At 41.1% G+C, this 27,175-nt stretch overlaps 1 protein-coding gene across 7 annotated transcripts in view; it reads left to right on the top strand.

Moving 5' to 3' along the window:
* LAMA2 (laminin subunit alpha 2) overlaps positions 1–27,175 on the top strand; it is a 360,258-nt gene that overhangs the window by 239,541 nt on the left and 93,542 nt on the right. For 5 of the 7 annotated variants that reach the window (XM_081907020.1, XM_081907017.1, XM_081907019.1 and 2 more), the window contains 10 exons: positions 763–999; positions 3,541–3,684; positions 8,750–8,929; positions 10,046–10,234; positions 10,329–10,462; positions 14,120–14,237; positions 19,650–19,784; positions 20,881–21,005; positions 24,909–24,995; positions 26,968–27,161. In XM_081907020.1, coding sequence (XP_081763146.1) covers positions 763–999; positions 3,541–3,684; positions 8,750–8,929; positions 10,046–10,234; positions 10,329–10,462; positions 14,120–14,237; positions 19,650–19,784; positions 20,881–21,005; positions 24,909–24,995; positions 26,968–27,161 — 1,543 coding nt within the window. The remainder of the gene's footprint in view (positions 1–762; positions 1,000–3,540; positions 3,685–8,749; positions 8,930–10,045; positions 10,235–10,328; positions 10,463–14,119; positions 14,238–19,649; positions 19,785–20,880; positions 21,006–24,908; positions 24,996–26,967; positions 27,162–27,175) is intronic. The other 2 variants (XM_081907021.1, XM_081907018.1) reach the window with 1 other exon arrangement.

Here is a 27,175-nt window from a genome sequence, read left to right as displayed (position 1 = left end):
TTTTATCCCTCCTAGTTTCCATTCATAAAAGAATTTTACAGTTGCAAACTATAGTAATAACAAATGTGAGCAAACCAAACCTTAAAGTAACAAACTGCTGTTTTAAGTTAATCTAAGGTATCCAAATTTAGGATCAGCTCTGAGGTGATTAGTATCATTATTGTAGATTTGAAATGTAAGTTCAATACAGAATTAACATTGTGATCCTTACTCCCAAATGCCTTTTCAACTTCTCTGCAAACTGGACAAAGATTCCAGGACAGAAGGCATCCTTTCTGGGTTTGCAAAAGTTGTTTCTTTGATTTGATTGAAGACTTTCTCCAAAACAAAGAGCTCCAAAACATTGTGCAAGCATTGATTCACTAGTGGAATTTATCAGACCTTAGTTTTCATGCAGGCTTTGTGATCCTGTGAGGTTTATTTTAGCACCCTACCACGTTTGTTTGTTTGTTTGTTTGTTTGTTTGTTTGTTTGTTTAAAAATTCATCAGCTGTCTTTTGAGTCAAACAAACCCCACCCCCATACCAATCCATGTACTTTAAAAAATGTCCTTCAAGTGACAAAATACCTAAGAAATGAATCCAATATGTGTGGACTCTTTACCTGCACAAAATAGTTGCCTAGCCTATTGATGTAATTATGTTGACAATTAGCAATAGTTTCAGTTGTTCTTGTGGGAGTTGCTTTTTCTTCAGTTAAAGATGAAAGTCTTCAACATAGAATCCTTAAATGTGCTTATGGAACATCTCCTCTTCTCTTTAGGCTTGTGACTGCAGTCCAACTGGATCTCTCAGTTTCCAGTGCAACCCTGACACTGGCTGTTGTTTTTGCCGCCCAGAATTCTCTGGGGATAAATGCACTGAATGCAGGCTGGGATATCGCAATTACCCACAGTGCATTGCCTGTGAATGCCTGGCAGCAGGGACTGAGCCACACACTTGTGATTCAGAAATGGAAAAATGTTCATGTTCTGATCATACAGGACAATGCACCTGCAAGGTAAGAGAAGAAATATTAGTCACCAAATATTTTCTCTTCGTCTCTCAGTGTTCTCCGTTATAGCATCTTTCATTTGGCTCAAGTTGGTAGACAGCTGTTGATTAAATAATAGTGAGTGTCTTCCACCAGGTCACACACTCACAGCCTCATTATTTCAGTGTTTTTTAATTCCAAGTAAATAGGCATAAAATGTGCAGCCTTTTTAACACTTGTGTTTGATGAACTTGAGTGCACATGATTAGAACAAGGCTGCTTTTCTTGACTTGCTGCATGGTTTCCAGCAAGAACAGGCCAACGGTTATCCTGAAACAGCAGGTCCTGAACTCCATTTTTTGTGCTATACATTCAAGGGATGAAGGAAGCAAGACAGAAATCCCTGATCTATCTACGTCAGGCATAGGCAAACACAGCCCTCCAGATGTTTTGGGACTACAATTCCCATCATCCCTGACCACTGGTCCTGTTAGCTAGGGATGATGGAAGTTGTAGTCCCAAAACATCTGGAGGGCCAAGTTTGCCTATGCCTGATCTAGGTTTCTTGATCTACCTTTCTCTCATCCTTCAATAATTGACCAGTAGTGGGGCTGTTATATCTGGTGACTAGAGTTCATAGCTCCTTAGTTGTTGGCCTCCCTGGCCTCATGGGATCTACCTGCCCCTGTCCCAAAGCAAGAGTTCATTCCACATTTCTTTACCCTAGGAGCCAGTGGGATAAACAGACCCCCACCAAGTGCAGGAATGGAATAATGTACAGAAAAGTTGGCACTGAGGTGGGATAGCTGAGAATTGGCCACTAGAGATTGGCTTGCTCTCCTAAGATCACTTCAAATTAACTACTTGTAGAAAGATTTAGGAAGCTGCAGGAGAGAGAAAAAATATGTGGACTTCTCCCCACCTCTGGGGAAACCCACAGTTCTTCTCTAGTTTGGATTTCAGACTGAACAGGAGAAAAAAAATGGGGGGGGGGAGCTTGTAAAGGATCACTAATCTTCGAGGCCAGTTTAAATAAGCCTTTAAAATTATTTTCCAAGCCTGGCTCTGGAGAGCTTTGCTAGGCACCTTTAGTGATCACCTGCAGTGGTGCAACACACAGAAGTCCTGTTCAGACTGACAGCATGCACAGAATGTGGCACATACACTTGCCCCTATCCAAATTAGTCATGCTTCAAGCGTCAAAACATTAACAGGTCAAATTAGCTTTGACTATTTTATTCCCATTGAACCAGGGGCATTGAGTTACAGGGGTCACCAACCTTTTTGGTGCAATGGGCATACATTTAGAATTTTGAAAGAGAGAAGTGGGTGCCATTCTCTCTGTGTGGCACTGAGAGCTCAGCATTTGTAGCAGCTACAGTGTTGGACGTTGTAATGAAAATTGCCCTTAAAGAACATGGGAATTCCAACTTTGTGTAGCTGTTGTTGTTGTAGGATAATGAACCTGAGATGATAGCATCTTGACTTGCACTGGATCAATAGGCTGCAAAATCATCTTAAATCCATGTTCGTTGTCTTAATTGACTTGTATATGGTGCCCTGAGGTTTGCACTTTTAATCAACAATGCATAGAATTAACATCATACCCACTAAAATGAATTGTGCGTGCATGCGTACGTGCGCATGTACACACACACATTTGCCAAGACAATTTTTCATGGATTGTGGAAAACTTTAATACTTTAATACTTTTCTTCAGCATGGTCAGCCTGTGTTAAAACACTGCCGGAATATATTCACAATTGTTTCTCATTCTTAAGGCACAATTCATTGACTCTTTGTTTACTTTTAGCCTCATTGGCTTTAAATTATCATTACGTTGCCCTATTTATTTATATGGTTAAATGATGTGTAAAAACAGTTAAAGAAGAACATAAGAGCAGCCCTGCTTGATCAAACCAAAAGTCCATCTAGTCTAGAATCCTATTTGCCACTGTACCCAACTATATATTTCTGAAAAGCCCACAAGCAGAGTTTGAAGGCAAAATACTTGCGTTGTTATGCCTACCTGGAAGCAGCACATTGGTTGTAGCTCATGGTTTGTCTGAAGTGAGACAAGCCACCAGCCTGCGACCAGATGACATGCTAAGGCAAACCATGGCTTAGTAGCAGTAGAACCAGGAAATGAGTGTAGTGCCTACAATCTCCTGTCTGGAAACTTGCACATTTGGGTGTTTTGCACTGAGCTGCAATTGACAGCATGAACCAGATCTGTGTATCCCTGTGATGAGCCTTGTTGGATATTAACTTGTTCTGGAGCTGAACCATTATGATCTAGAACTCGGTTCTCATGCTTCCCAGTGATGCATGTTTAAATACAGGATAGCAGGCAAGTAAGTTTCTGAAGTTTTGTACAATTGCAATGTATTCTGCAGACGTCAGCGTGTTTATCTCCAGGTCTTCATACTACCGTTTGTCCAAGTCAATATATATCTTAAAGAATCTAACTGTGATAACTACTTGCTGTAAGACCCACACAGTGTGTGAGTGTTTTGATGTGTGAAAAGGAGCTGTTGTCTCTAAAGTGTTTCCCTCTTTCTACAATAGGTTAATGTGGAGGGTGCCTACTGTGACAGGTGCAAACCTGGCAGGTTTGGACTCTCTGCCAGAAACCCACTTGGCTGCAGCAGCTGCTACTGTTTTGGCTTGACATCACAGTGCAGCGAAGCAAAGGGGCTGGTCCGCATGTGGGTGAGTAAGGCGCTGCTGAGCCATGTAATGCAATAATGTTGTTTCCTGCTGGTGTCTTTTAGTCCAAGACAGAGATGGAACTAGAAAGTGTAGGAAAACATTTAAGCAGTGTTTTTCATTGTGCACTTATGAGAAATGGGTAGAAGGCCATGTTCCAGTAGGCAATCAGGGTCAAAACATTCACAATAGGTGTCAGGCCTCAGAGCAAAGCTATTAAAACCCTGAAGAAAGGTGATGTAATCAACCAAGGAAAATGGTTCCATGAGAAAACATAGCACTTCAGAGCTTTGTTTTTCAATTGCAAAGCTCTGAGGAAAATCAGAGGTTTTCATTTCTACCCAGAATAATGGATTGCTAATATATTCCATTAACGGGGGGGGGGGGGACACCTTGCAGTTTAATAAGTTCCAAGGTTTTCCATGTCCACTTAAGCTCCAAAATACCAGGAAATTAAAACAAGTAAGAAACATACCTTTAACAGACATGTTCTTTAAGCAATATTGATATGGTATGGCATCCTATCTTGTACTTAGTTTCAGCTCCACCACTACCTTGGAGATGGATGGCTGTCAGTGGTAGAGTGGTGGCTGCAAATCCTACAGAAAGAAGCACTGTTTCTCTTTAGGCATCGTTTGATCGTGTGTTTTAAAAGTCAGGCTGTGTTTGCAAAGGAAGCAGGGTTTGCACCCGGGAGCTCAGAGTGGAACAAATCTCAGCAGGGCTTGCATCGAGTGCCAGATTTCTAAGTAATGCTATCACCTAGCCAGTTATTATCTTCTGGCACTTGTATATATTATACATTTTGTCTTGTTTGTGTCCTTGAATATAACATTTTCTACCAGCCTCCCCCAACTTCTTGCCCTGCAAATATTTTGGGCTGCAACTCCCATCAGCTGCAGCCAGCACTGCCAAATAATTTTGAAAACCCCTTCTAGTACTTTAGGTGTTGACATACCTTCTTCAGTGGGATGCCCTTGTGATAAAAATGTAGAAAGATTTCCTGTCTTAGGAACCGGCAAGTTTCTTCTGCTTTTAAGGCTGATTTCAGTATTAAGAAACATTTGCCAGTGCTTTGACAAAATGTATAATTTGCACAAGAAGGGAATAATTGGCTACTTAGAAGGATTTTGGGGCACTGTCACATAACGCATGTCAATCAACAGTGTGATTCTGTGACTTCAAAAAAAGAGCATTAAATTGTCATCACTGAACCAATGTATCCAAAACAAAGGCACTTCCCCACTCACTGTAGCACTTAGTGAAAAGATGGGAGAAAAGAGAGAACAAATAGTGTACAGTTTGGTGCTATTGTTGCTGCCCCCCCCCCCGATCTGCTGTCCACCTACATTGATCCTATGGACCAGAAGATATCAACATGTGGATTAGCATAATCCCCATGTGGTTTACAGATGTCAGATGCACTGATTCAGTATGTCTGACTATCAGAAATTATAATGCTGCACTGTTTAAACGTCATTTAGAACATTGTGTCAATTCCTGGGTACCACACTATCATGTGGCTTTTCAAACAACATATCTGCGTTGGTCCTTTCTGCTGGAAGGAAAACTGCCAGTGGTACTGTTATGTACTGAAGTTCTCACCCTGGGCCAGCAGGGGGATACTGTAGATAGTTATGCAAATGAAGGATCAAAAGTGACGTTCAGTGATTGGAGGGATACTGTAGATAGTTATGCAAATGAAGGATCAAAAGTGACGTTCAGTGATTGGATAGTTTTAGAAAGTTGCTACAGTAACGTTGTACTGGAGCTCTATATAAGCAGGCTGACTGAGCCCTTCAGTTCAGTTCTGTTGTGGCCTCTGAATAAAGAAGAGCTGTTTGAAGAATCGCTGTGTCGTCTGATATGTTCACCCACAACTTAACAGATACCATGTTGGGTGAAGCTGGAACCTCTAGTGTGGCAGTGGTCCTGTCTCTCAGCTGGAGATTCTCTTCCTGCTGACAAAGGCTAGCAGAGAGGGGATTATGTGTTAGCTTACCCCTGCCAGCTGCAGTAAAAATCCACCTTTTAAGACTTTTGTTGTTGATATAGGTAAAAAATATCCATGCAATCATTCAAAATAGTTCAGCAATTGTCAAATATTAAGATTCGGAAACAGGCAATTTCTACTTCTAGTCTGAGAAACTGAGGAGCCATGTGAAGCATACCTTCTTTGTCAGACATGGAGATAAAGAAATATATTTGGGGGATCACCTTTCCCTGCTTTGCCCCTTCCCACGCTACAGTTTTGTTTTTAAAAGGCGATGGAAGAAAGAGGGACAGTGGAATTCCAGAAACATAAAATCATAGATGATGCAACTTCGGTAGCTTAATGGCTTTATCCACATTTTTCTTGACTGTACATGGAATGCAAAATCTGTAGGGAAAGATTTGGGACACTTATTATACCGTTACCTTTGCACTATATGGAAATTAAGCTTTTAAAATTCATGTTCCATCTTGCTTCTGTACTGATCAGAACCTTTCATAGAACTCACATCAAGATTTTCAAATAGACTGAGTACTAGAGGGGGAGACCCCCAAAAAAGGTCAGTACTGTGCTGTGTGTGACAAGTTGTTGAAGAGTCCAAGCTGGTTCACGCATCAACTGAAGACTGCACCATTAAGTGTTGGTTTGCACATGAATGAGCCATTACAGATCAAACACCAGATACAGAACTTTCACATATCACTTCCACAAATGTCATCCTAGTCAGTTAATTGGGGTTTGTTCACACATTTAGCCACAAGACACCATTTGTTGACTAATCAAGTGATGAAAAATAAAGTGAAATACAGTACATATACGGAGATACCTTTGATAGGGAATTATGCATTCCTTGAAAGGGAGACCTTTTATAGTCAGGTATGGTCCAATTTCATTTATCGATTGTGGCCTGGGAGGAGAATAAAACAGAGTCAGTAAACATTAAATATAGACAAAGCAAACCTATGCATGTTGACTTTGAAGTAAGTCCAAGTGTATTGAGCAGAGACAAGTAAACATGCATAGGATTGCATTGTAGCAGAAGTGGGGCTTACTCCTAGGTAAATAGGCATAGGACTGAAGCCTAAGTTAATCATAGCATCCCCTCTCCTGCAACCACTCCCTTTGGAAGGTGCAGGTGCACCTGATTTAAAATACTGATTTAATATTTCCCTAATGATCAATTATCCCTCTTTGAATTCTCATATCAAATGAGGCTTGCAGCTTCACACTGCAGTCTCTTTCTTTCTGAACATTAAAAACTTGTAACTCTTCCCATCTATTTTAGAACAGATTGAGTGCAACTGGCAAAACCCTCTTATACACCAGTACCATGACACTGAGGCGTACATTTCAAATACTTTGTGCATTAACCAGTTTCTTGCTGATTAGCATGTCTAATGCATGAGAGCTGGGAACACCTCCAGAGTGAAATCAGACACTTCATTTTGGCATTAGCACTTCAAAGAAATGTGCTGTCATACTGCTACAGATACAGTAGAAAAATAATAATGTCAGTTCAGGGCCTCATCTCTTCTTCTTTGCTAGACAGGAATTTTGTGAAGTTCCACAAAGAGACTGATGTTTTCAAGGATGGTTTTCTTTTCTTAATTTAATTGCCGTATCTGCATCTTTAGCATCAGTGCAATTCTGTGTAGTTTCAGATTCTCCCCTCGTACTTGTTTAGTATTCTACACAATTTCTCTTTGTATGTGAGAAATTAATTATTGTGATGTTCTTTCAGATTTCTTTGATTTCTGTAAGTTTGTCTGGCATGTTTTTGCTATTTTCAAAAAACCTACCTGTTTTATTTTTAAAAACTTTTTCAAAATTAAAAACTGGGTCAAGATGAGATGGCAAACTAAGAAATGTCACATGAGGTCTTGCACAAGCAATAGATTTTTGATGTGAAACCTGAGACTCTCTTAAGTTATATACAGGCTAAATGAGGTCTAATAACTACATTCATCCAACCCGGGCATTTTCTCTGGCCTGTGCATCTCCATCAGTCAGAGCAATCCTACATTCACATTTCTCCAGGACCAAAGATTCAAAACATCAAGTGGAATATCCACTATAGCCAGTGCTCAGCCTAGTAGGGAAGGAGAAATACAGTCAAGCAGAAAATACAAAAGGAGTCTGGCTCCTGCATAGACTGACTATCCCTCTGCCCTTGACAACCACATTATAGGATTTAGTGTAAGCATGCTCCTTCCCTGTGCTACCAAATCCCAACCATGACTTTACTTGATGTCATTGTTTCAATGGCTCTGTACTTCTGCCTCTTTTGTGATGGTGTCATATTTGCCATTCCCCCAGGGCTTGTCCTAGATCTGATAGCCCTTTACGTTGTTTAATAGGATTGTGCCCTGAAGTATGGAAAACAGCAACAGTTGCTAAACTTACACAATACATCTGGTGCAGAGATAGTAAACAAACCATAGAGCACTATGCAATGTTTGTTATGTTTAATTCACTTTTGCCTGAATGATACAAAGGTGAATGCTATTAAGTATTTTAATACATACATACATATATACATACATACATACATACATACATGCATATTTTCACATTTCAAACCATGCTCAAGGCAGCTAATAACATGAAAAAATAGTCATAAAAGTAGTCATAAACAATAAATAAAATATTAAAACATGCACAACCAAATTAACAATTTCCACGTAAATCACAACAAGATCTAAAATACAGATACAGAAAGTCAACTGCAGCAACGCCTTCTTGCAACAACCTAGCCCCGCAACAACAACCCAGCCCAAGAGTATGATCAGCTGCCTCAGCTTCTGCAGCTGGAGTCAATCAGGGCCCTGTCCTCCCAGGCCAGGTGGGGAAAGGCCTGCAAGGCAAGGAGCAGGTCTTCCAGGACTCGCAGCCAAGATGGTCTGTAGGATGTCTCTGAGTATGTACTATTCAATGTTTTACTATGCATATTCCAGTGTATATTTTATTGTTATCTTGCTTTTTTGATAAAATATTTAAATCTTCAGATAAGTCACAAATTAATATTGTTTGTCCAGAAGAAAATCTTACACTTATCTAATCTTTTACTTACTATAGTTGACTCTGAAACCAGATCAAGTCATTCTTCCTCTTGTTGATGAAAATGTCAAGCAGCAAACTGTCCAAGGGATTATATACCAATACCCAGAGACCATTGCAAATATCGACTTGGTCACTCAAGAGTTACGCTCAGAACCGTTTTACTGGAGACTTCCAAAACAGTTTGAAGGACGGAAGGTAAAGGGAATGAATTCCTATTGGAGCTGATATTTTACCGATTTTACATTTTGTTTCCCTAGGAAGGGTAAGATGAACTGAATTTATCATATAACAGTCACAATTGTTTACCTGCTGGTCCTTTTGTAGCTAAATAGGCAGTCTTGGGAGAACCCTAAGATTTGCAAAAGTTTTTTTAAAAAATCTTCATGAAAAACCATTGGGTTCCCACCCCCAAATAGCCAAAACAGAAAAAACAACTCTCAACTAAGTTAGTATATATTGCATTTATTAAATAAAATAAAACTGGCAGAACTCTCCTTATTTGCTCTTCTCATCCCAGATAGAGGCAAGCTCTGCTGGAATACTGGAAAAACACTCTTTAATAACATTTGCAGTTCAGGGAATGCTGAGGCACAGCCATCTGAGTACTGAGGAAATCATTACAATACAATACTCTTAAGTACAAAATTCTGTTCATAGCCTATAGCTATAGCTGACCTTGATCAATTTGGGATTATCCAGAAAGAAACACAGTCTCTTTCTAGCTGACCCTAACCCTCCAGCTATACTGAGATACAGAGCGGTGCACTTGGGAAGTGTAGTAGAAAAAGCTCCCACAACAGCCTCCATGTTGGAATGTGCTTTAGGTTATCTTGATGTAGGCTGCTGCGTTTTGCTTTGTTTCATCTCAAATTCTAGAGGGATTGACTTGTTAGCCTGTTACAGGAAAAATAAGAGTGTTGTGAAAAACAAGAAATTTGCTTTTCACGTCACCATACAAAAATGGCTGAGACTGTTTCCTAAAATGGACATGGGGAATTGGGCTTCATAGGTTCCTCTTAAGTCATTTTGTGGGTCTGTAATGTGGAGTGCACAACACAGAAGTGAACTGATTAGGTTTTTGCTAACTGAAGAACTCAAAAACATATTTTAAACATATTGGAAAAAATACATTCACCTACAGCTACATAATGTTTAGATCCACAAAATAATGCTTTCAGACCTTTAGTCTCATTGAAAAAAAGATCATTATTTTAATATGTATGTTCTTCTGATTTTTTAAAATAATAATAATAACTGCATATGGTGTTGGTTTCCAGTCAATGTTTATATGGGTGTTATTTTCTTTGTTAGTTGACAGCTTATGGGGGAAAGCTGAAATATGCAATCTTCTTTGAAGCACGAGAAGAGACTGGCTTTGCAACCTACAACCCACAGGTCATAATCAGAGGTGGGCTTCCCACCCATACGAGGATTATTGTCAGGCACGTAGCTGCTCCTCTGAACGGTCAATTGACAAGACATGAGATAGAAATGACAGAGGTAATTTTTCAATCCAACCTGTTCAAGAAGCTGTGTCACTGGCACTTTGGAAACAGTTAAATCATTTGAGGTGTTGATGTTGTTTCCCTTTCAGCATGAGTGGAAATATCACAGTGACGACCCAAGGGTCAGTAGGACTGTGACCCGTGAGGACTTCATGGATGTTTTGTACAACATTCATTACATACTCATTAAGGCTACCCATGGCAGCTTCATGAGGCAAAGCAGGTAACCATTTTGCATGATGCAATCAATATTTATAACCTCGGCATCTGTTATCAATCTCCAGGTAATTTCCAGAGGGGATTCATTTTCACAGGAAAGGCACAAGCCACCAGTTGTTGCCCTCAGGTCCAGCTTCCATTTGGCCTGATTAAGCTAGTCTCTTCTAATGTACAGTCTCACACAGTATTATCTCCAACTTGCACCACTAGTGTCAGTAGGCTGAAGAGAACCTGTGTTGGACTAGGCCAATAAACTACTTTTTTATATAAATCTCCATATGGCTTAAATGGCAGAACCTCTCATCCTTGAAATTAATCACTGACAGCAACTATATTCAGTAAAAGAGAATCCAAGAGAATGAGGGTGCACGACAACCCCTTTTAAATCTGCTAACTAAAGAGTTGCCAGTCAGTAACTAATTGCAGAAAGTAGAAGAGGGTTACATTTTGAGTAGTGGGACCAAATCCCTTCAGGGGGGTCACTATTAGGCAACATGGATGTCTCAAGGCCAGTATAGTGTAATAGTGTGTCAGTTTTAAGCTGCAGGTGCCCATTTTCAACTTCTCACTCAGCCATGAAATTCAATGGCTAGCCTTGCATTAGTCCAGGGATAGACTAGGTAGGAGGATTAAAAGAATTGTTCACATTACAAAGTCAATTTATTGCGACCACTTTGGCTGCAATTCTCCACACACTTTCTCTAAAGCTCCAAGGCGAGTGCAGCACCTGTAGTCTCAAGATCCTCAGGAAGCCAGGCAAGCTACGCTTCTCCTTTGCCTGTTTTAGGGGGAAAGGTGCCCAGTAGGTTGCCTGAAAAGAATCACATGACCTTCCAGCTTGAAGAGAATCAGCTGACTCCCCACACCAATCAGTACACCAAGCCTATTGAAGCCAGCTTATCGGTTGGAGTCATATTTGTTTACTGTGACTACACTTTATTAGCTTCCCCTGATTTCTGCTTTGCATCTGCTTCTGGACCCTTTAACTCTATTGCTGCCTTGGAACTCAATGTTCTGCCCTGTTATGATTTTGCACTTGCCTCTGTGTTTCTTCTTTCTTTCTTTCTTCCCATCTGCCATATCTAGTACTACCACCACCACCACCACCCCACACCCATAACCATGTCTTATTGACCCTGGGACCTTTGATCCTTCCCTGCTTAATCCAGTGTCTGACTACATGCCTATCTATGATCGTGTCTGTTTCCTTTCTGATCCTCATTTATCTGCCCTTGAACTAAATCCCAGCTTCAACTATCCCAGGGCTAAGCCAAGGCATGATGCTCGTCTTGATGTAAACCCAACTGAGCACTATGAGTGTCTGTGTGAGTGTGCATCATAATAAACTGCACTGCAGAACATGTCAGTTTCCCAGTTGCTCTAAATTTTAACAAATGACTGAGTTCTGCAGATCAGCCACCGACTCACTGCCCACACACATTTTCCAGTTCATAGAAGAGGAGCCGTAATGTTACTGGAGTTTGCTGCTCACATGAGTTGCTTGCTTGCTTGAGCAGTTGTTCTCTAGCTATTGATCATAGGAACCAACTCAATGTGAAATAATGATGCAAGTTGCCCTTAGGTGACTTGAATACCCTACCTTTATGGAACACTGGTACTCCTATCTCTTGTAAATTTGGTATTTTTATTGAAATGATTCTATTACCAAAACAATCCTTTTGTTGGGGGCAGGGGTTGCGTAATGCACCTTGCTGATTATTCACAATGCCACTTAGTTTTTCAAAGTGTATTAAAGAGTAAACAATTGTTCACTACTTTTTGCCAACACAATCTTTAATTTAATCATTTTGGACAATTCTTTTCTGAGGGTAAGGCGTAAGAAAAAGTGGTCCAAAGTATTGCTCTGAAACATGGGGGAAGGGGACGAATCACAGTTATAGAATGGGGAAAAATTCACTGCATCTTCCCCACCCTTGACAAACTCCATCCCAATGCAAAGCAAGTGCTCTCTAGTTTCTTGCCTCTTCTTGCCCCTACCAGAAGGCTGGTAGTTTAGCAGTGCATTAAGAAGTTTGCAGATCCAGCGGCACTATGTACCTGTGATTCCAAACTGCAAAGGGTACAGGGCATACCAGGGGCAAGGAGAATTGGGGCAGCTAAGAGGGCCATTATTAGCTTCAATGAAGTCAGACTTTTCCTTTGAGTCTTTGGGAACTGATTCCTTAATTCTGGCACATATTTTAAAAGGGGGAGTTGTCTGACATGTTTGCAAATGCAACACTGCAGATCACCGAGACATTGCAGCAAAATAATGCAGAGAGACCTTACACTGACAGTAGGTTCAATTGTAAAAATAGCTTAATTCCAGTGGTAACTCTATATTAGCTATGCAATTTAGCCACAACGCTAATCATGTTTCTGCATGAAAGTGACGCTATTACAGCAAGTGATTCAGAGGCTGCCATTAAAAAACCTAAAGCCAAACATTTTTCTCCTGCTGTGTTAATTTGGTTGTTCCCAGATTCAGATTTACTGCTCAAAATTGAAACATTTCTTCCATTATGTGGCTGTTTTCCTTTTTCAAGAAAAGTGGACAAGGACACTCTATTTACTTGAACTGGAACTGTTTGCTCCATTTTAGTCTTTTTTTTCAGAATTTCTAATATAAACTGGTTATCTGTGTTAAAAATCCTTTACGTGGACTCTAGGCAACAGCCAGCCCTCACTTGCCATGAGCTTTCTAACATGCCACAGGTGATTTGTTTTTGTTTTGGAACTCAAGTATGTAGTTAGCTGCTTTCTGTTTTAGCTGCTTCTGTCTCTCAGCACTCTGTTTTTATGGCACATGGACCAATTCTACTGGTTCCAAAATGGCAACGTTCTTTGTAACAAAAGTACAGAAATTGCTAGGTAAGTCACCAGTCAGGCACTGAATGTGTAGGAACCTCTCCCCCCCCCCATTTATTTTCTTATCTTTCTATGATTTACTCCCTTCCAAAGTGTTCTCTGTAGTATAAACATCCACCACATCTCTTCTGCCCCACTGCCTCCCCACTCCTGCTTTAAACCCATGCATACTCATACAAACACAGGTATGTGTGTATGTGTGTGCTTGTGTGCGCACCACACATACATGCACAGCAGCATCCTTCATAAGGAAGGTATAATCTAATGAGGAAGACTCAGCAATGTGTTTGCTGTCACTAAAAAAAAAAATAGGGGGAAAAACCTTACATGGCATGATAAGTGTGTTGGAGCATCTGTTTGAGTTTCTTCATGATATTCTGACAAAATACTAGATTCTGGCTGCAGATCTTAAAAACAGTCTTGGAAAGGCAAATCGGCAGTGTCTTTGAAGTGTGTTGCACATCCTGAAAGTTTCATTTTGTTTGCCGAGTTCTTGTTATTTTGGCTCTAAAATTAAAACAAAACAACACTGAAGGCGAATGCGCAAGTATACTTTACATTAGTTCCCTTGGTGCAGACTAATCGCGGCTATAAACGATGTTAAAAATGGTGCTAGCTTTGATCTTCCTTTGAGACAGACAAAAATAAATGTGTGGTGTTTTTTTCTTATATGAATGATGCCAAGAGGCTGAGGAAAAAGTAGCTATATTCAATGTTGTGTATCAACTAAAGCCAAATCAATGCTGAAGAGATTCATTAGCTAGTTTTAATTTTTTCTCCACCCTTCTGCCAGAATTTCTGAGATCTCCATGGAAGTTGCAGAGGAAGGAAATGTGTCGGGAAGGACACCTCGTGCACAACTTATTGAGAAATGCGAGTGCCCTTTGGGTTATTTTGGCTTGTCTTGTGAGGTAGAGTAACTCTTTCACTATGTTGTCTATACTGTATCCACTTTATCAGTAGTGATGAGATGAATAAGGTTTCCACCGTTCCAGGGACACCAACTCTAGGGGGCTCTGGGTGCCTGAACGCACACACAAAAATTGTTGTGGGTGTTCAGCACCCACACCTCAGGGCCCCCACACAACTTCTGAGATCTCGCAAGGCCTTGGAGATGCTGTCCGAAGCCTTCTGACACCTCTGAACCCAAGACCAGAGGTTGCACATGATTTCATGATGCCATGACGTCACACGCACTGGGCACCCATAACTTGGGGTCAAGTCATCTCCCATCCAGCATTCCATTCCTTTATGAAAGGACTGGGAAACATGTAGCCCTATGGATGTTGTTGGACTCCAACTCCAATCAGCCCCTGTCAGCATGGCTAGAGGTAATGGATGATGGGGGCTGTAGTCCAACATCATTTGGGCAGGGACAGAGCACAGGTTCCCCGTCCCTATTATTGTTTCTTCCAGTTTCTTCCTGTGTGCTTATTTTCCTGAATTCCAGTTTAACTTGGTGAAGTTCCAGAATTTGTTCCAGAACTGGAGCTTACAGTTTGTTACAGCTTTCTGTTCCTTCAGTTCATTTGTATCTTCCTCCACCCCTCTATATTCTGTGCATCAGGACCATGCAAATAATCTTGATACAGCCATACACACAGTTCTACCAAAGCACAGTGTGCCGTGGCATGGCGTGGTGTGGAGTGTGTGTGTTGGGGGTGTGTTATAAATGCCCACACTTTCAGAGGTGCACTGCCACGTCACTCCCCCCCCCCAAAAAAAAATTAATATAGAATACCTGTTTCCATCTCCAGGACAAAGAGCAGTTTTCGGGGACATTATTTTGATTGAAAAAGGACACACACACATATACCCCATGCTCTGGACCCAATCCCATTTAGCCCTACATCCCTATGGCTGCTTTTAACCTTTAGAGAAGAGTCGAGAGATTTGATCTTGCATGTACCTTTATGACATCCAGTTTGGACCCTGAATAGACCTATTGAAGTTAGTCTCATCGACTGATTTCCATAGGCCTACTCTGGGTATAACTAAGTTGGATTTGACCCATGACGCTAGATTAAATTGGATTTGGTCTAATTATGCCAGGTGATCTTTATGTTCTTGTGAATCTGCTGTCACAATTCCAGACCAATGGTATTTTCATACTGTGCAGCAGGAGGCAACCCAGACAGCACTTTGAGGATTTAACTAGGTTAGTAAGTAGGTGCTCTAATAAAATAGGTGGGTGTTCTAATAAAATGGATGGGTGCTCAATAAATGGGTGGGTCAATAAATTGGGGTGGATATAAACAAAACTGGAGTGGGCTGTAAAGGCTATGCTAAGCAGTCAACTTTGTATTGCAGTTCTTTGTGATTTTGCTTTCCTGCTTTTAGGGGGGGGAGCTTTTTCATTGAGATGTTCATTTCATATGTTCTTTAATTTTGTTATTAGTTGTATGCATATCAAAGTTGTTATAATGGAATTTAAAGATGACAGGGACTTGAAAACCTTTACATCTTACATCCAAAGTACAATTTTGATTTTCTTAAAAACCAAAAAAATACACTATGCGCAGCTTATCAACTGAGAAATATTATTATATCATATATATTATCATATTTTGCTCACATTTCCCTCTCTGAAATTATTTCACAGAGGAATGTAAAGAGCATATCAGATGAAACAGGAAAGATTTTATTGTTATTCAAAGAACTGTCATATTGGTTATTTATTCATATCCGATGTCAAGGGTATAATTTCTAAAGTTACTGGCACTTTTAAAACATTCTATTATGGTGCTTGTTTTTGATAACTATAGTTCACAGAATTCAGGAATATATAGTGAAGAGCAAATTCTTCATGTGTTAGTATTCATCTCAATTAGAATTTTTCCCAAACCTTGATGATGCCAAATGAGCACCAGGTATGTTCAGTTGGCAGCTTTAACATTCCAAACCTTCCAAATCCAAAGTGAATGTAAAAGATCTTAAATGATGTGCTGAATCCTTTAAAAGTAATGGGTTCTATCCACACTTGAACATGCTGAAAGTAGGTCCATTGAAATCAACAAGACTTAAGTTAATGTAGGGAATATGAATTGAAACTCCTTCTATCAGCCTAAGGGCCAAAAACATGTGATGTTAGTCATGTAGCTGCTCCTTTCAGTGTGGGGTTGTTTATTTGACAAATTGCCGGGGCACAAGCTTTAATCTTAGTGTGTGGGGTTAAGGGACCTTGAATGCTTTTCCCACCCCTGTTGTGGACATGATATAAACAGGATTTTTTTTGGCATTGCAGAATATAGGTGCAGGGGACCTAAAGTAGATTCAGCCAAGAGTAAAGGACAAAGGGTTAAAAAACTACCCCACCACTACAGAGCTGGGATCCTGATCCAGACAGAGTCCCAATCCCATGCTGCAAGAAGGAAGGAAGGAAGGAAGGCTCCTTGCAGATCTTTGTGATCTATGTAGATTGTCCCCAAGTCTGCTGGAAATAGTTTTTCAGTGCACGAACTCTGTCCTGAAATGCCTCAGGAATACAGTAGAAGTGCATGCATGAGACTTCTCTCACACTTTAGACTGCATGTCCATTTTAACCTTTATAATGATCCCAGTTCTTTTTGACAAATGCATCCTGAACTATATTGTTCTACAGGATCAATAGAGGGCTTATAGTATATTTTTCACTGACCATATGAGCTGGACCATATGTGTTTTGTAATTTGTATGAGGAACATACACCCCAGCTATTCAAATAATAGCTGAACAATCACTTTCACCAACCTGCCGTGTTTCAGAGAACCTGTCTCCCCTTTTTTTAAAGAACACGGTTATTTCTTCATTTGTTTTGTTTTTTAAAGTAAGAATAGATTTCTTTTTTAAAAAAGTTGCAAAACTGCTGCAGGAAGGATAAAGGTGTGCTGGTGTCAGTTTATGAGGTGGTTCCATGGAAGTCTGCTGGCTCCGCTGCTAAGTGAACCTGACAGCCTTACCTGCGTTGCCACCAGGCTGTGTTAAAGATATGTGGGCTACTACTTACTGTAGGTTGTGGGAAGGCATCATTTTCCACTCTGCCCTGTATTCCTTGCACACAGCACTGTCTCTGTTCTACTGCAGCTCATATTCTTCCAAAAACTAGGTTATTATTCTTGCTATCTGCTGTAGTGAAATTATGTAATTTGTATAATTATATAACGTACATAATGATGCTGTCATTACGTTACTCCACCCCATTCATTTCAATGCAGAGGTGGCACGGTGTAAATTAGGGGGAAAGGTAATCAATAATGCATCATTTGTGAAATGAAAGCAACTAAAACAATGAATACAGATCTTATTCACTGCATTGATTTCCTTTCCAGACATGGGACAAATAAGCTAACATCAGCAATTTCTGTTCCTGTTTCCATTTTTGTCTGAACTCTCCAACATCCCTAGTTACCACTTCAGCAAAACTATGCAGGTGTATGTCTACTGAGTGAGTTTCAGTAACGAGGCAGGCTTCTGCTAGCAGTGCAGCAGCCATAGTTCTGAGTTAGCAGCTGCCATGTCTCTGCCACCGTCTCATGATATTGTACACCAGGAGTGCATGTTTACTCAGAAACAAGTCCCATTGTATTCAGTCATTCTGAATGAGGATTAGTTCATAGCATTGTAAACTTAATGTTCCAATCAGTCTTGGTGCTATGAAAATGCAAAGCTGTAAGCCTAAACCGAGAATAATTGAAACAAAGTATTGGGAAAGCTCAAAGGTGAAGGCCCTCTAAGTGTGATGAGTCCCAAGACGCAACTAGCAACATAGGAACATAGGAAACTGCTTGTGAGGCACACCACTGATTCTTCTGACTAGCGGTGGCTTTTGGGGGCTTTCTATAACCATGCTAGGGATGCGGGTGGTGCTGTGGGTTAAACCACAGAGCCTAGGACTTGCTGATCAGAAGGTCGGCAGTTCGAATCCCGGCGACGGGGTGAGCTCCCGTTGCTCGATCCCTGCTCCTGCCAACCTAGCAGTTCGAAAGCATGTCAAAGTGCAAGTAGATAAATAGGTACCGCTCCAGCGGGAAGGTAAATGGCATTTCCATGCACTGCTCTGGTTTGCCAGAAGCAGCTTAGCCTTGCTGGCCACATGACCCGGAAGCTGTACGCCGGCTCCCTCGGCCAATAAAGCGAGATGAGCACCGCAACCCCAGAGTCGATCACGACTGGACCTAATGGTCAGGGGTCCCTTGTCCCTTTACCTATAACCATGCTGTTTAGAGGATCCAGAAGTATCTGGAGGGCCTCAGCTTCCCCGTGTCTGATCTACATTGTCCAGCAGCAGCTCTTCAAGGTTTCAGACAGTGTCCTCCCACCACCAATCCTGCTTGGAAATGCTGGGATTGAACCTCTGCATTCATAGCATGTACTGAGCCAAGGCTCTTCCCTAACTTATTGTTGATTTTCAGATTCTGTACTTCTCAGAAGAACTATAGATGCATTATAACGCTACCATTTTTGTTATCATCATTATTTACTGTTGCTATTTTTATTTTATAAAGCAGTTCTGTAGAACTCTGAAAAGGCAAACTCTGTCCACAGGTTTACAATCTGGTTAAAGATGAGGTGCATTAGGGAATAATAGGAAAGAAAGGAGGATCAGAAGATGCAGGATTGCTTCTCTTTTTTTGCATCTGTCATCTTTGATGGGAATTTTCAGCATGCTTGCTGATTTTTACTGCTGGGTGAAGAAAATGTACAAGACCTAGATAAATTTTATTTCAAGGACTAATGGTCTCAGGCCATGGTAGCATTTTTATTCTCCTGAATTCTTTATTTTTATGGTCTTTAAATTATACAAGTATAAATAATGTAGCCATGAAGACATATTTTGCTGAGTATCACTGGGCATTTGCTTGTTATCTATCAGCCTGTGTGTAGGCAGATATTAGCTTGTCATGTCAGAAAAACACAGCAAGGACAACGTGAATACAGAGTACTTTTGCTCACTTTGCACAGCCAGTGGGGGGTGTGTGTGTGTGTGTGTGTGTACACAGAGAGAGAGTTCTCTTTCTTAAGAAATAGAGGGAGAGATACATGATGTACAAGGAAGGAGCATCTAAATGAAAGGTTTCTCTAGCTGTAATATGAAAAGCCTAGTAGTGTTGCTTTGCAACCCAAGGGATCTGGCAGCAGAGTTTTCAATTAGGATTGGTTCTGTTACTTCTAAAGTGTAGTGTGCATTGTTTGTAAAACAGCTTGAAGCATGCAGTTGGAATGATGAAGAGCAGGTTGCCTGTCAAAGCTAGTGGGAATGGAGATGTGTTTGCAGTCTTATCCAATCCTTCCTATCCAAGCCACAATATAATGGCATTTGGTTTCCTCACTGTGCTTTCTTGCAGACATGCTCCCCAGGTTTCTATAGACTTCTTTCCACATCTGCTGGCAGAAGACCAGGACCGGCTTTTGGTGCCTGTGTTCCGTGTCAGTGCCATGGCCATAGTGACATGTGTGATCCTGAAACCTCAATATGTCAGGTACAAGAATTATGCTTTGCCTAGACTGTTTATCAAATTATTTTGTTTTTGTGCAAAATTCTTTTGCACCATAACAAAACAGCAGCCATGGAGCTGATTTTTTTTTATTTGTTCAATAAATATGTTGTTCTATATATACACCAGAGTTTGCAATGGAAAATAAAGTATGAAGTACAAACACAAACAGCCAGATGCTGCAGAAACACAACTGGCCACATCTCATTGGCACATGTCTGGAATGTATTCTACATCACTTTGTCATAGTTGATACTACCAACATGCTTGCCACACAAGCTGTGGACCAGTTTCTAAACCTAATAGGGCCAATTCTAGTGTGTGTGTGTGTGTGTGCGCACACACACACACACACACGTGCGCACTCGTGTAGCCCATAGGGAACTAGCTGAGAGAAGAAACCCAAAAATAGATGATTACAGGAAACAGTATGGACCAACTTAATAGAAGAACTTCAGGTAGTAAGTAGATGTATTTCTGGGAGAGTTGAGTGAGCAGATAAAGTAATGTGGGGAGAAGACAAGAGTATTGTATGCTGGGATTGATTTCAAATAGCTAGCCAGAACTCAAGTGATCTTCACTAGACCTCTAGAGCCAATGCAGTTAGAGATGGATGAGCTCACCAGAGCTCCTCTTGGATTATCTTGGAAATGATCCTAGTTCTTCAATAATAAACAAATAAATCAGAAAATCTTGGAATGTTTCCTACACCAAACCGAAACCTGGAGAATTGACCAAGGATAGGCTTTCAACTTTTTAATTCTGTCCTTATTTAGTGTACTGGGGGGGGTTAGCACTGTCCCAATAAAGAGGCAGAATTAAAGACTGCAGAGCAAAAGGGGAAGCTTGGAAGGGAACCCCCAGCTGATGACCCATGTGGTATTGGCTTCCCTTCTGTCCCCCTCTCACCTCTCCCTCACCCAACACCATTCTGCTTCACTTCATTGTAATGGAGTGAGAAACACAATGCTGGATTAAATAAACCTTAGGTCTATTCCAACCAATATGTTATTATGTAATGGTGGTGACGAACAAAAATGTTTTCAAGCTGGTTCCTGAAAATTGTCTCTTTGTTTTGCAGAACTGCCGTCACAACACTAGTGGCGACCACTGTGATAGGTGTGCCCATGGGTTCTATGGGATTGTTAGAGGATCGCCTAATGACTGCCGGCCTTGCGCATGCCCACTGGCTGTTTCAAGCAACAAGTAAGCCTGTGTTACAAATCTGCCTTAGCTTTAGCCTAGATCTCCCTTGGGGTTCTCCTGGGTCAGTTGTCAGTGATTAGAAAGAATGGTGCATGGAGTCACAATGAATAGTGACTGAACCACCTCTGCTGAATTGTCTTGCTTCAGAAATTGCTTCCTGGCTAATTAGCTATGTAGAAATCCATAAAGGGTGGAAAATGTAATAGTCAACGGATAATGAATGAGCATTATAAAAATTATTCTCACAAGTGAAGCTAGAACGGAGCTTTCAAGTTCAATATAATCACAAGGGAGCCATAGAGAGACTTATGCTCATATTTTGAGCTGCCATAAAAGCATTACAGTACCTCGCTCTGGGCTTTGTAATTTATCGAGTTCTTATTTAATGTTATGTTGGTTTGGGACAACTTGTGAACGATCAAATAATTTAAAGGAGATACTATCATGCTGAATGCATTTGGTAGGGTATGTTATGCTAATGACCTTTCCATCCCATTATTCTTCTGCAAATGTGACTTAAAATGTTATTAATTTTATGCTGAGAGGTCTCTTCTTTTTCTCATCGTCCTTTATGCTGTATCTGATTGTTTTATCTAAAAGACTTGTGCTATGTTGATTTCAGGCTTTAGCAATACTCAACATTTCTTTGCATCCTTTGAAGATGCTGCCTGTTCTTTAACACAATGACCAACAGTTGCATTCATGACAGAGAGTCATCAAACCTCTGTTTAAAAATCTCCAAGGAAGGAGAGTCCATCACTTTCCAAGGGAGTCTGTTCATCCTACTGTTGAACAGATATCACCATCAGAAAGTTCTTTCTGGTGTTTTCTTGAAGCTTGTCGATATCTCTTAAATTTTGGTGCTCAGAGCTGAACACAGTACTCCAGGTGTGGTCTGACCAAGGCAGAATTGAGTGTCACTGTGACTTCCATTGTTTTGGACACCGTACTTCTGTTGATGCAGTCTAGAATAGCATTAGCTTTTTGTGCTGCTGCAGCACACTGTTGACTCATGTTCGGCTTGTGGTCTACTAAGATCTTTTTCCCATATACTACTGGCAATCCGGGTGTCCTGGGTGTCCCAAATCTTAGATTTGTGCAGCTGATTCTTCCTGCCTAAGTGTAGAACCTGACATTTGTCCCTTTTGAAATTCATTTTGTTAGTTTGGACCCAGTTCTCCAATCTGTTCAGGTCATCTTGCATCCTGACTCTGTGGCATTGGCTACCCCTCCCAGCTTGGTGTCATCTGCAAATCTGATGAGCATCCCCTCAATTCCTTCAGCCAAGTCGTTTATGAAAAAACAAATGTTGTGTTTATTGAGCAACAGTGGGCCCAGGACAGAACCCTTACAAGGTTATTGAAGGACTATAAGTAGATAAGGCATGTGAAGTGCTTGAAACATGCACAGTGTTCTTATTAAAACCAGTTTTGGTCGTAAGTCTCTATCAGTTGGAATGAAAGCATCTTAGCTAGCTAGACTGCAGATTGTTGAACGTATCTAATTGTTTATGAAGCAAGGCAGAATACTAAGCTTTGAGTGTATTGCTCTTCTACTTTTGCTTCACTGCAGAGGCCACAGTACTAAGAGTCGGTAGGAGTTTAAGTCTTTAAATTTTTAACATGTTTTCCTGTTTCTTTATTCAGCATTCAGTTTCAAATGTGATGAGCTGGTGTGAGTGTAGGGGGAGGAGAATCTCGAGACTGTGACTTGCTTGGCGGGTCTGTTTTCACTGAGTTGAAAATGTGTTGGATAATGAGTTTGTGAGTAGATCAATTTGTTTACATTTTTTGCAAAGGTGTAATTTTATTACTCATTCAAGCACTATTGATTTAATGCATTATAAGCAAGTTAGAGGAGGATGCTGACTTCACTATAGCTAAGGGGAAGTTTTTGTCTGGGGCTCCAGCTGCCACAGTGGTTTTTTAGCATTAACCTGGCTCAGCAAGTGTTGCACAGGTAGTTGCAAATGTTGTGGCACCTGCTTCCGTCAATGCTTTTCCTCTTCTCCCGTTTGATGCATGTTCTACAAACCCTGGGCATATCAGCTTAACATTTCCAACAATTCCACATGCTCCTCAGGGCTTTAAAGTCTGCATGGAGGTTAAATATCATGTCACAAAATTCTTACAATAACCTTGCTTAACTGGCAAAACAGGCGAAATGCCAAAATGAAGTGTGGCCTATTGATTTCAATGGGATTCCTCCCAGGAGTGGGAATAGGATTGTAGCCTTGAAACTATTAAATGGTGAGAGCAGATTCTGTAAGCGGAAAGGCTGAAGCATTTGGATAGTTTTATTATTTGGGGGTGGAGATGTTGAACAGTTCCATCTTAACTGCATAATTTACCCTGGTGCAAGTTACGTAAATTTCGCTGGGTTGCTAGGTCACATGACTGAGCTCCCTGAATAGTCATTTTGTGGGGCTTATGCCACCGTCAATTACACTGGCTTAACTTCTACTAGCTTGGACCCCAGCTGAGCTGGGGAAAGGGGCTTAGGCTGGTTTCAGCTTAGACGGAGGAGGGACTTCCATGATGTAGCCTCAGCTCAGCGTGGGAAACCCAAAGTCCACCGAACCCAAACTCTCTCATCCTGGTCAATCTTGGATTTAGATTGTTAATCTCCAAATAAAAACAGCATGGACTGGAATGACAACTCTGCAGCATTGCCACAGGCCTTCATTTATTAAATGATACTTTAAAAATCTGCTAAAGATCAGAACATGTATCTGAAACACTTTTAGGGTGCATGTATCATCATTTAAGAAATTTGTCTAGTTGTTCACTAGCAATTTATTCATTTGCTTGCCAGCTGAGAAGTAGCCACATGTCTGCAGTACAAACAGTGTATAAGAGGGTTTAAGCAGGCTAGACAGTACCATGAACTCTAAAGTATACATTAAAAACTTCAATAGAAAGTAGTAGTGTTAACCAGCATTATTCTCTCCCTAGCAGACATTCAGCATCTAAAGGCAAGGAAATTGAATTTATGAATATTATTATTCAATGACAAACCTTGACACTGGCCCCTTTGGGTCAGTTCACTCATTCAGACTGTTGGCAGTGAACTTGAATTCCATTCAAATCCATTAAAAAAAAGAGCAGAAAACTACTCTGTAATTCATAACAAAACAATGTAATAACAGCAACAAAAGCAGATCTCTTTCCCCACTAGAAAAGCAGATGCCCTTTCCCCACTAGAAATTCATGCACAAGTGTTTCCAGGAGTACAAAAACAATAACATTTACTGAAAATGGGTGTTATGTGACATCCTACCATTAATATGGGAAATTAACAGTACAATCCTGTGCATGTTTACTCAGAAGTAAATCCCATTGAGTTGAACGTAACTTACTCCCAGGTAAATCATCTGCATAGAATTGTGGCTCAACCAAAGAAACACCCTGGGCAAGGGTGGTGGGGAAAGTCCCAATTATTATCACTGCAAAGATTCTGCTGGTGGAAGTGCACTGGTGCTCTCCTCACTAGTTTGGCTCTGCCTGTGACGGAGGAGGCAGATTCAGGTAGGGCTCGACAGAGGAACACTTGTGCCTCATCCATACCCAGCGTGGCAGATTGGGGGTTGCGATTTTTTTGCCCATGATAATTTAAAGTCACTTTTTCCAAAGCAAACAGCATTTATTGTCAGTTTCTTTCATTTCGGTTACCAAATGCTATATAATTTTGTCACTTGATGAAACAGGACATTTCCCATTAAGAAAATGTACATTGTGTGATGTGACAAGTCCACAGAAGTCTTTAACTGACATCCTTTTGCATCAAAATCATCACAGCTGCATTTTTAAATTGTGAGAGGGGGGTCCAAAATCACTTGGATGCCCCTCTCTGCATCTGTCATATGTTACATGAAACCTTATGGTTTTGATTTTCTGCTTTAAGCTTCAGTCCATCATGCGTTGCAGAAGGCGTCAATGATTACCGATGTACTGCTTGCCCACCTGGATATGAAGGACAGTACTGTGAAAGGTAAGGGAAAGTATTGAGCACAAATTATAAAATAAAGATGTAGCAACTAGGAAACAAATGGCAAAAGGAGTGATGGACAAGCAAGCAATAAATGTATGCTAAATTTGTCTAATCAGAAGAGGCCCATTGTAATAAGGGAATAAATTGCAACCAGTATGCGGGTGGCGCTGTGGTCTAAACCACGGAGCCTCTTGGGCTTGCTGATTGGAAGGTCGGTGGTTCAAATCCCCGCGATGGAGTGAGCTCCCGTTGCTCTGTCCCAGCTCCTGCCAACCTAGCAGTTCGAAAGCCTGCCAGTGCATGTAGATAAATAGGTACCACTGCGGTGGGAAGATAAATGGCATTTCTGTGGTACTCATCACAGTCCTCTGTGTGCCAGTTTAGTCATGCTGGCCACGTGGCCCGGAAAACTGTGGACAAACATCGGCTCCCTCGGCCTGAAAGCGAGATAAGTGCCACAAGCCCATAGTCGCCTTTGACTTGACTTAACCGTCCAGGGGTCCTTTAATTTTACCTAACTTTTATATGTTTTATTAAATAATTGGATTCGCATTCCTAATTCCCAGATGTGGTTATAATACAATAAGCTTATCTGCCCCCTTGTGACTCTGTACCATAGAATCAGAGCAGACTGCAGAAAGGTCAGCTGGGCAGTGATCACATATCCCAGCACTTTGGGATCCTTTATGGGCTGGCAGCAGAGTGCAGCCCCTCCTCACTGGTATGGGGAACCAAAGCAGAAGCTCCCGTACTTCGTGGAAAACAAGGGAGGAGCTGTGAAAGAAAAGCAGGACCAGGAAAGTGTTACTGCTCTCACCCTTGGTTGGCAGAGGGTTGCAGGTAGGACCGAGTAGATGGGCTTCATTCAGGCAGTGAAAAGGCAGGAGAGCAGAAGGTGACCAGCAAGACCTGTATGTTGCTGCTCCTACCAGTGAACAAGCGCTGTGTCAAACAAGGTGGAGCCAGCAAGACTTGAATAGTGCTCTGCTCTTCATCTTCTGAGTCTGCAGATGTTATCTTCCATCATCTCTTGGAAGATTATCAACAGGTGGTTTTCTGCCACAGTGAGACTGCCTATGCTTTGCCTTCCCATATCTGATAGAAGGAACAGTTTTCCTCCAGAGCTGACTGAAAGTCTTACCAGGTTCCTACCTCTCTTTTTGTCAGTTGCCATCCCCTTGTTGAATTTCTGTCATGCAGAATGACTGCAGTGGGCTAGGTTGGATCTTGTTATTGGTAACCCTGGAGATGCCTCTAGATTGTTACGACTTTGCTATTCTTAGGAAGGGCACTTGGGGATTATATGGGGATTGAACAGAACCAGCTAGTAACCTGCTATATCTCCAAGCTATTGAGACATGTTGCTTCACATGCTGAAGCATTTGATTATTAGGACATGCTAGAACTCCAAGATGAAAAAGTTACTGGGTATTAGTTGCAGGCCTCAAGTAGACTGTGGGGGAGCAAGCCTCCTTTGTAAGCTTATATTGAATAAAATTTCAGTGCAGCCTCTTTTTTCACTGTCAGATTAGCATTCCAAAAGCCATCATTGTTCATTTGTATAATCACATTACTGCATAGCAGTTTGATGGAGGTGTCTGCAATAAAGCTAAATGTTTAACATGATCTTAAGTAGAAAGATAGGACGATATCGACAGAATGAAATTCACTGAAGACAAGAGTTGCTCATAGGAAGAACGAAAAAAGAGATATGTGATGAAAGAAAGTGCTTTGCTCACTTATGACTCCCCTTGCCAATGGCAGCCACCTCCTCCCTTTTATACTTTGTCAAAGCCACCCATCACCTGCCTGTGCTACCTGTGCTACCACACAAGAACCACACCTCCCTCCAGAACTTAAAAAAAACAAAAACCCTCTCCCTGGACCTTGCCAAATATTTGTATTTTTATTTGTATTTATTTGTACATAAATATTTGTACAAATATTTATTTGTATTTTTGCAACTTTGTAGATGTTCACCTGGATACACTGGGAACCCAAGAATTCCTGGTGGATCTTGCCAAGAATGTGAGTGCCATCCATATGGTTCTCTGCCTGTTCCCTGTGATCCCGTCACTGGACAGTGCACGTGCAAACCTGGATCTACTGGCTGGAAGTGTGCAGGATGTGAACCCCGGCATGCTCGAGAAGGCATAGCATGTGTTTGTATGTATATTAAC

The sequence above is a fragment of the Podarcis melisellensis genome (genome assembly GCF_964234715.1).
Source record: "Podarcis melisellensis genome assembly, chromosome: 3".
Taxonomy (NCBI): Eukaryota; Metazoa; Chordata; class Lepidosauria; order Squamata; family Lacertidae; genus Podarcis; species Podarcis melisellensis.
The sequence above is the reverse complement of the archived record's forward strand: the minus strand, read 5'-3'. Positions and strand labels throughout refer to the sequence as shown.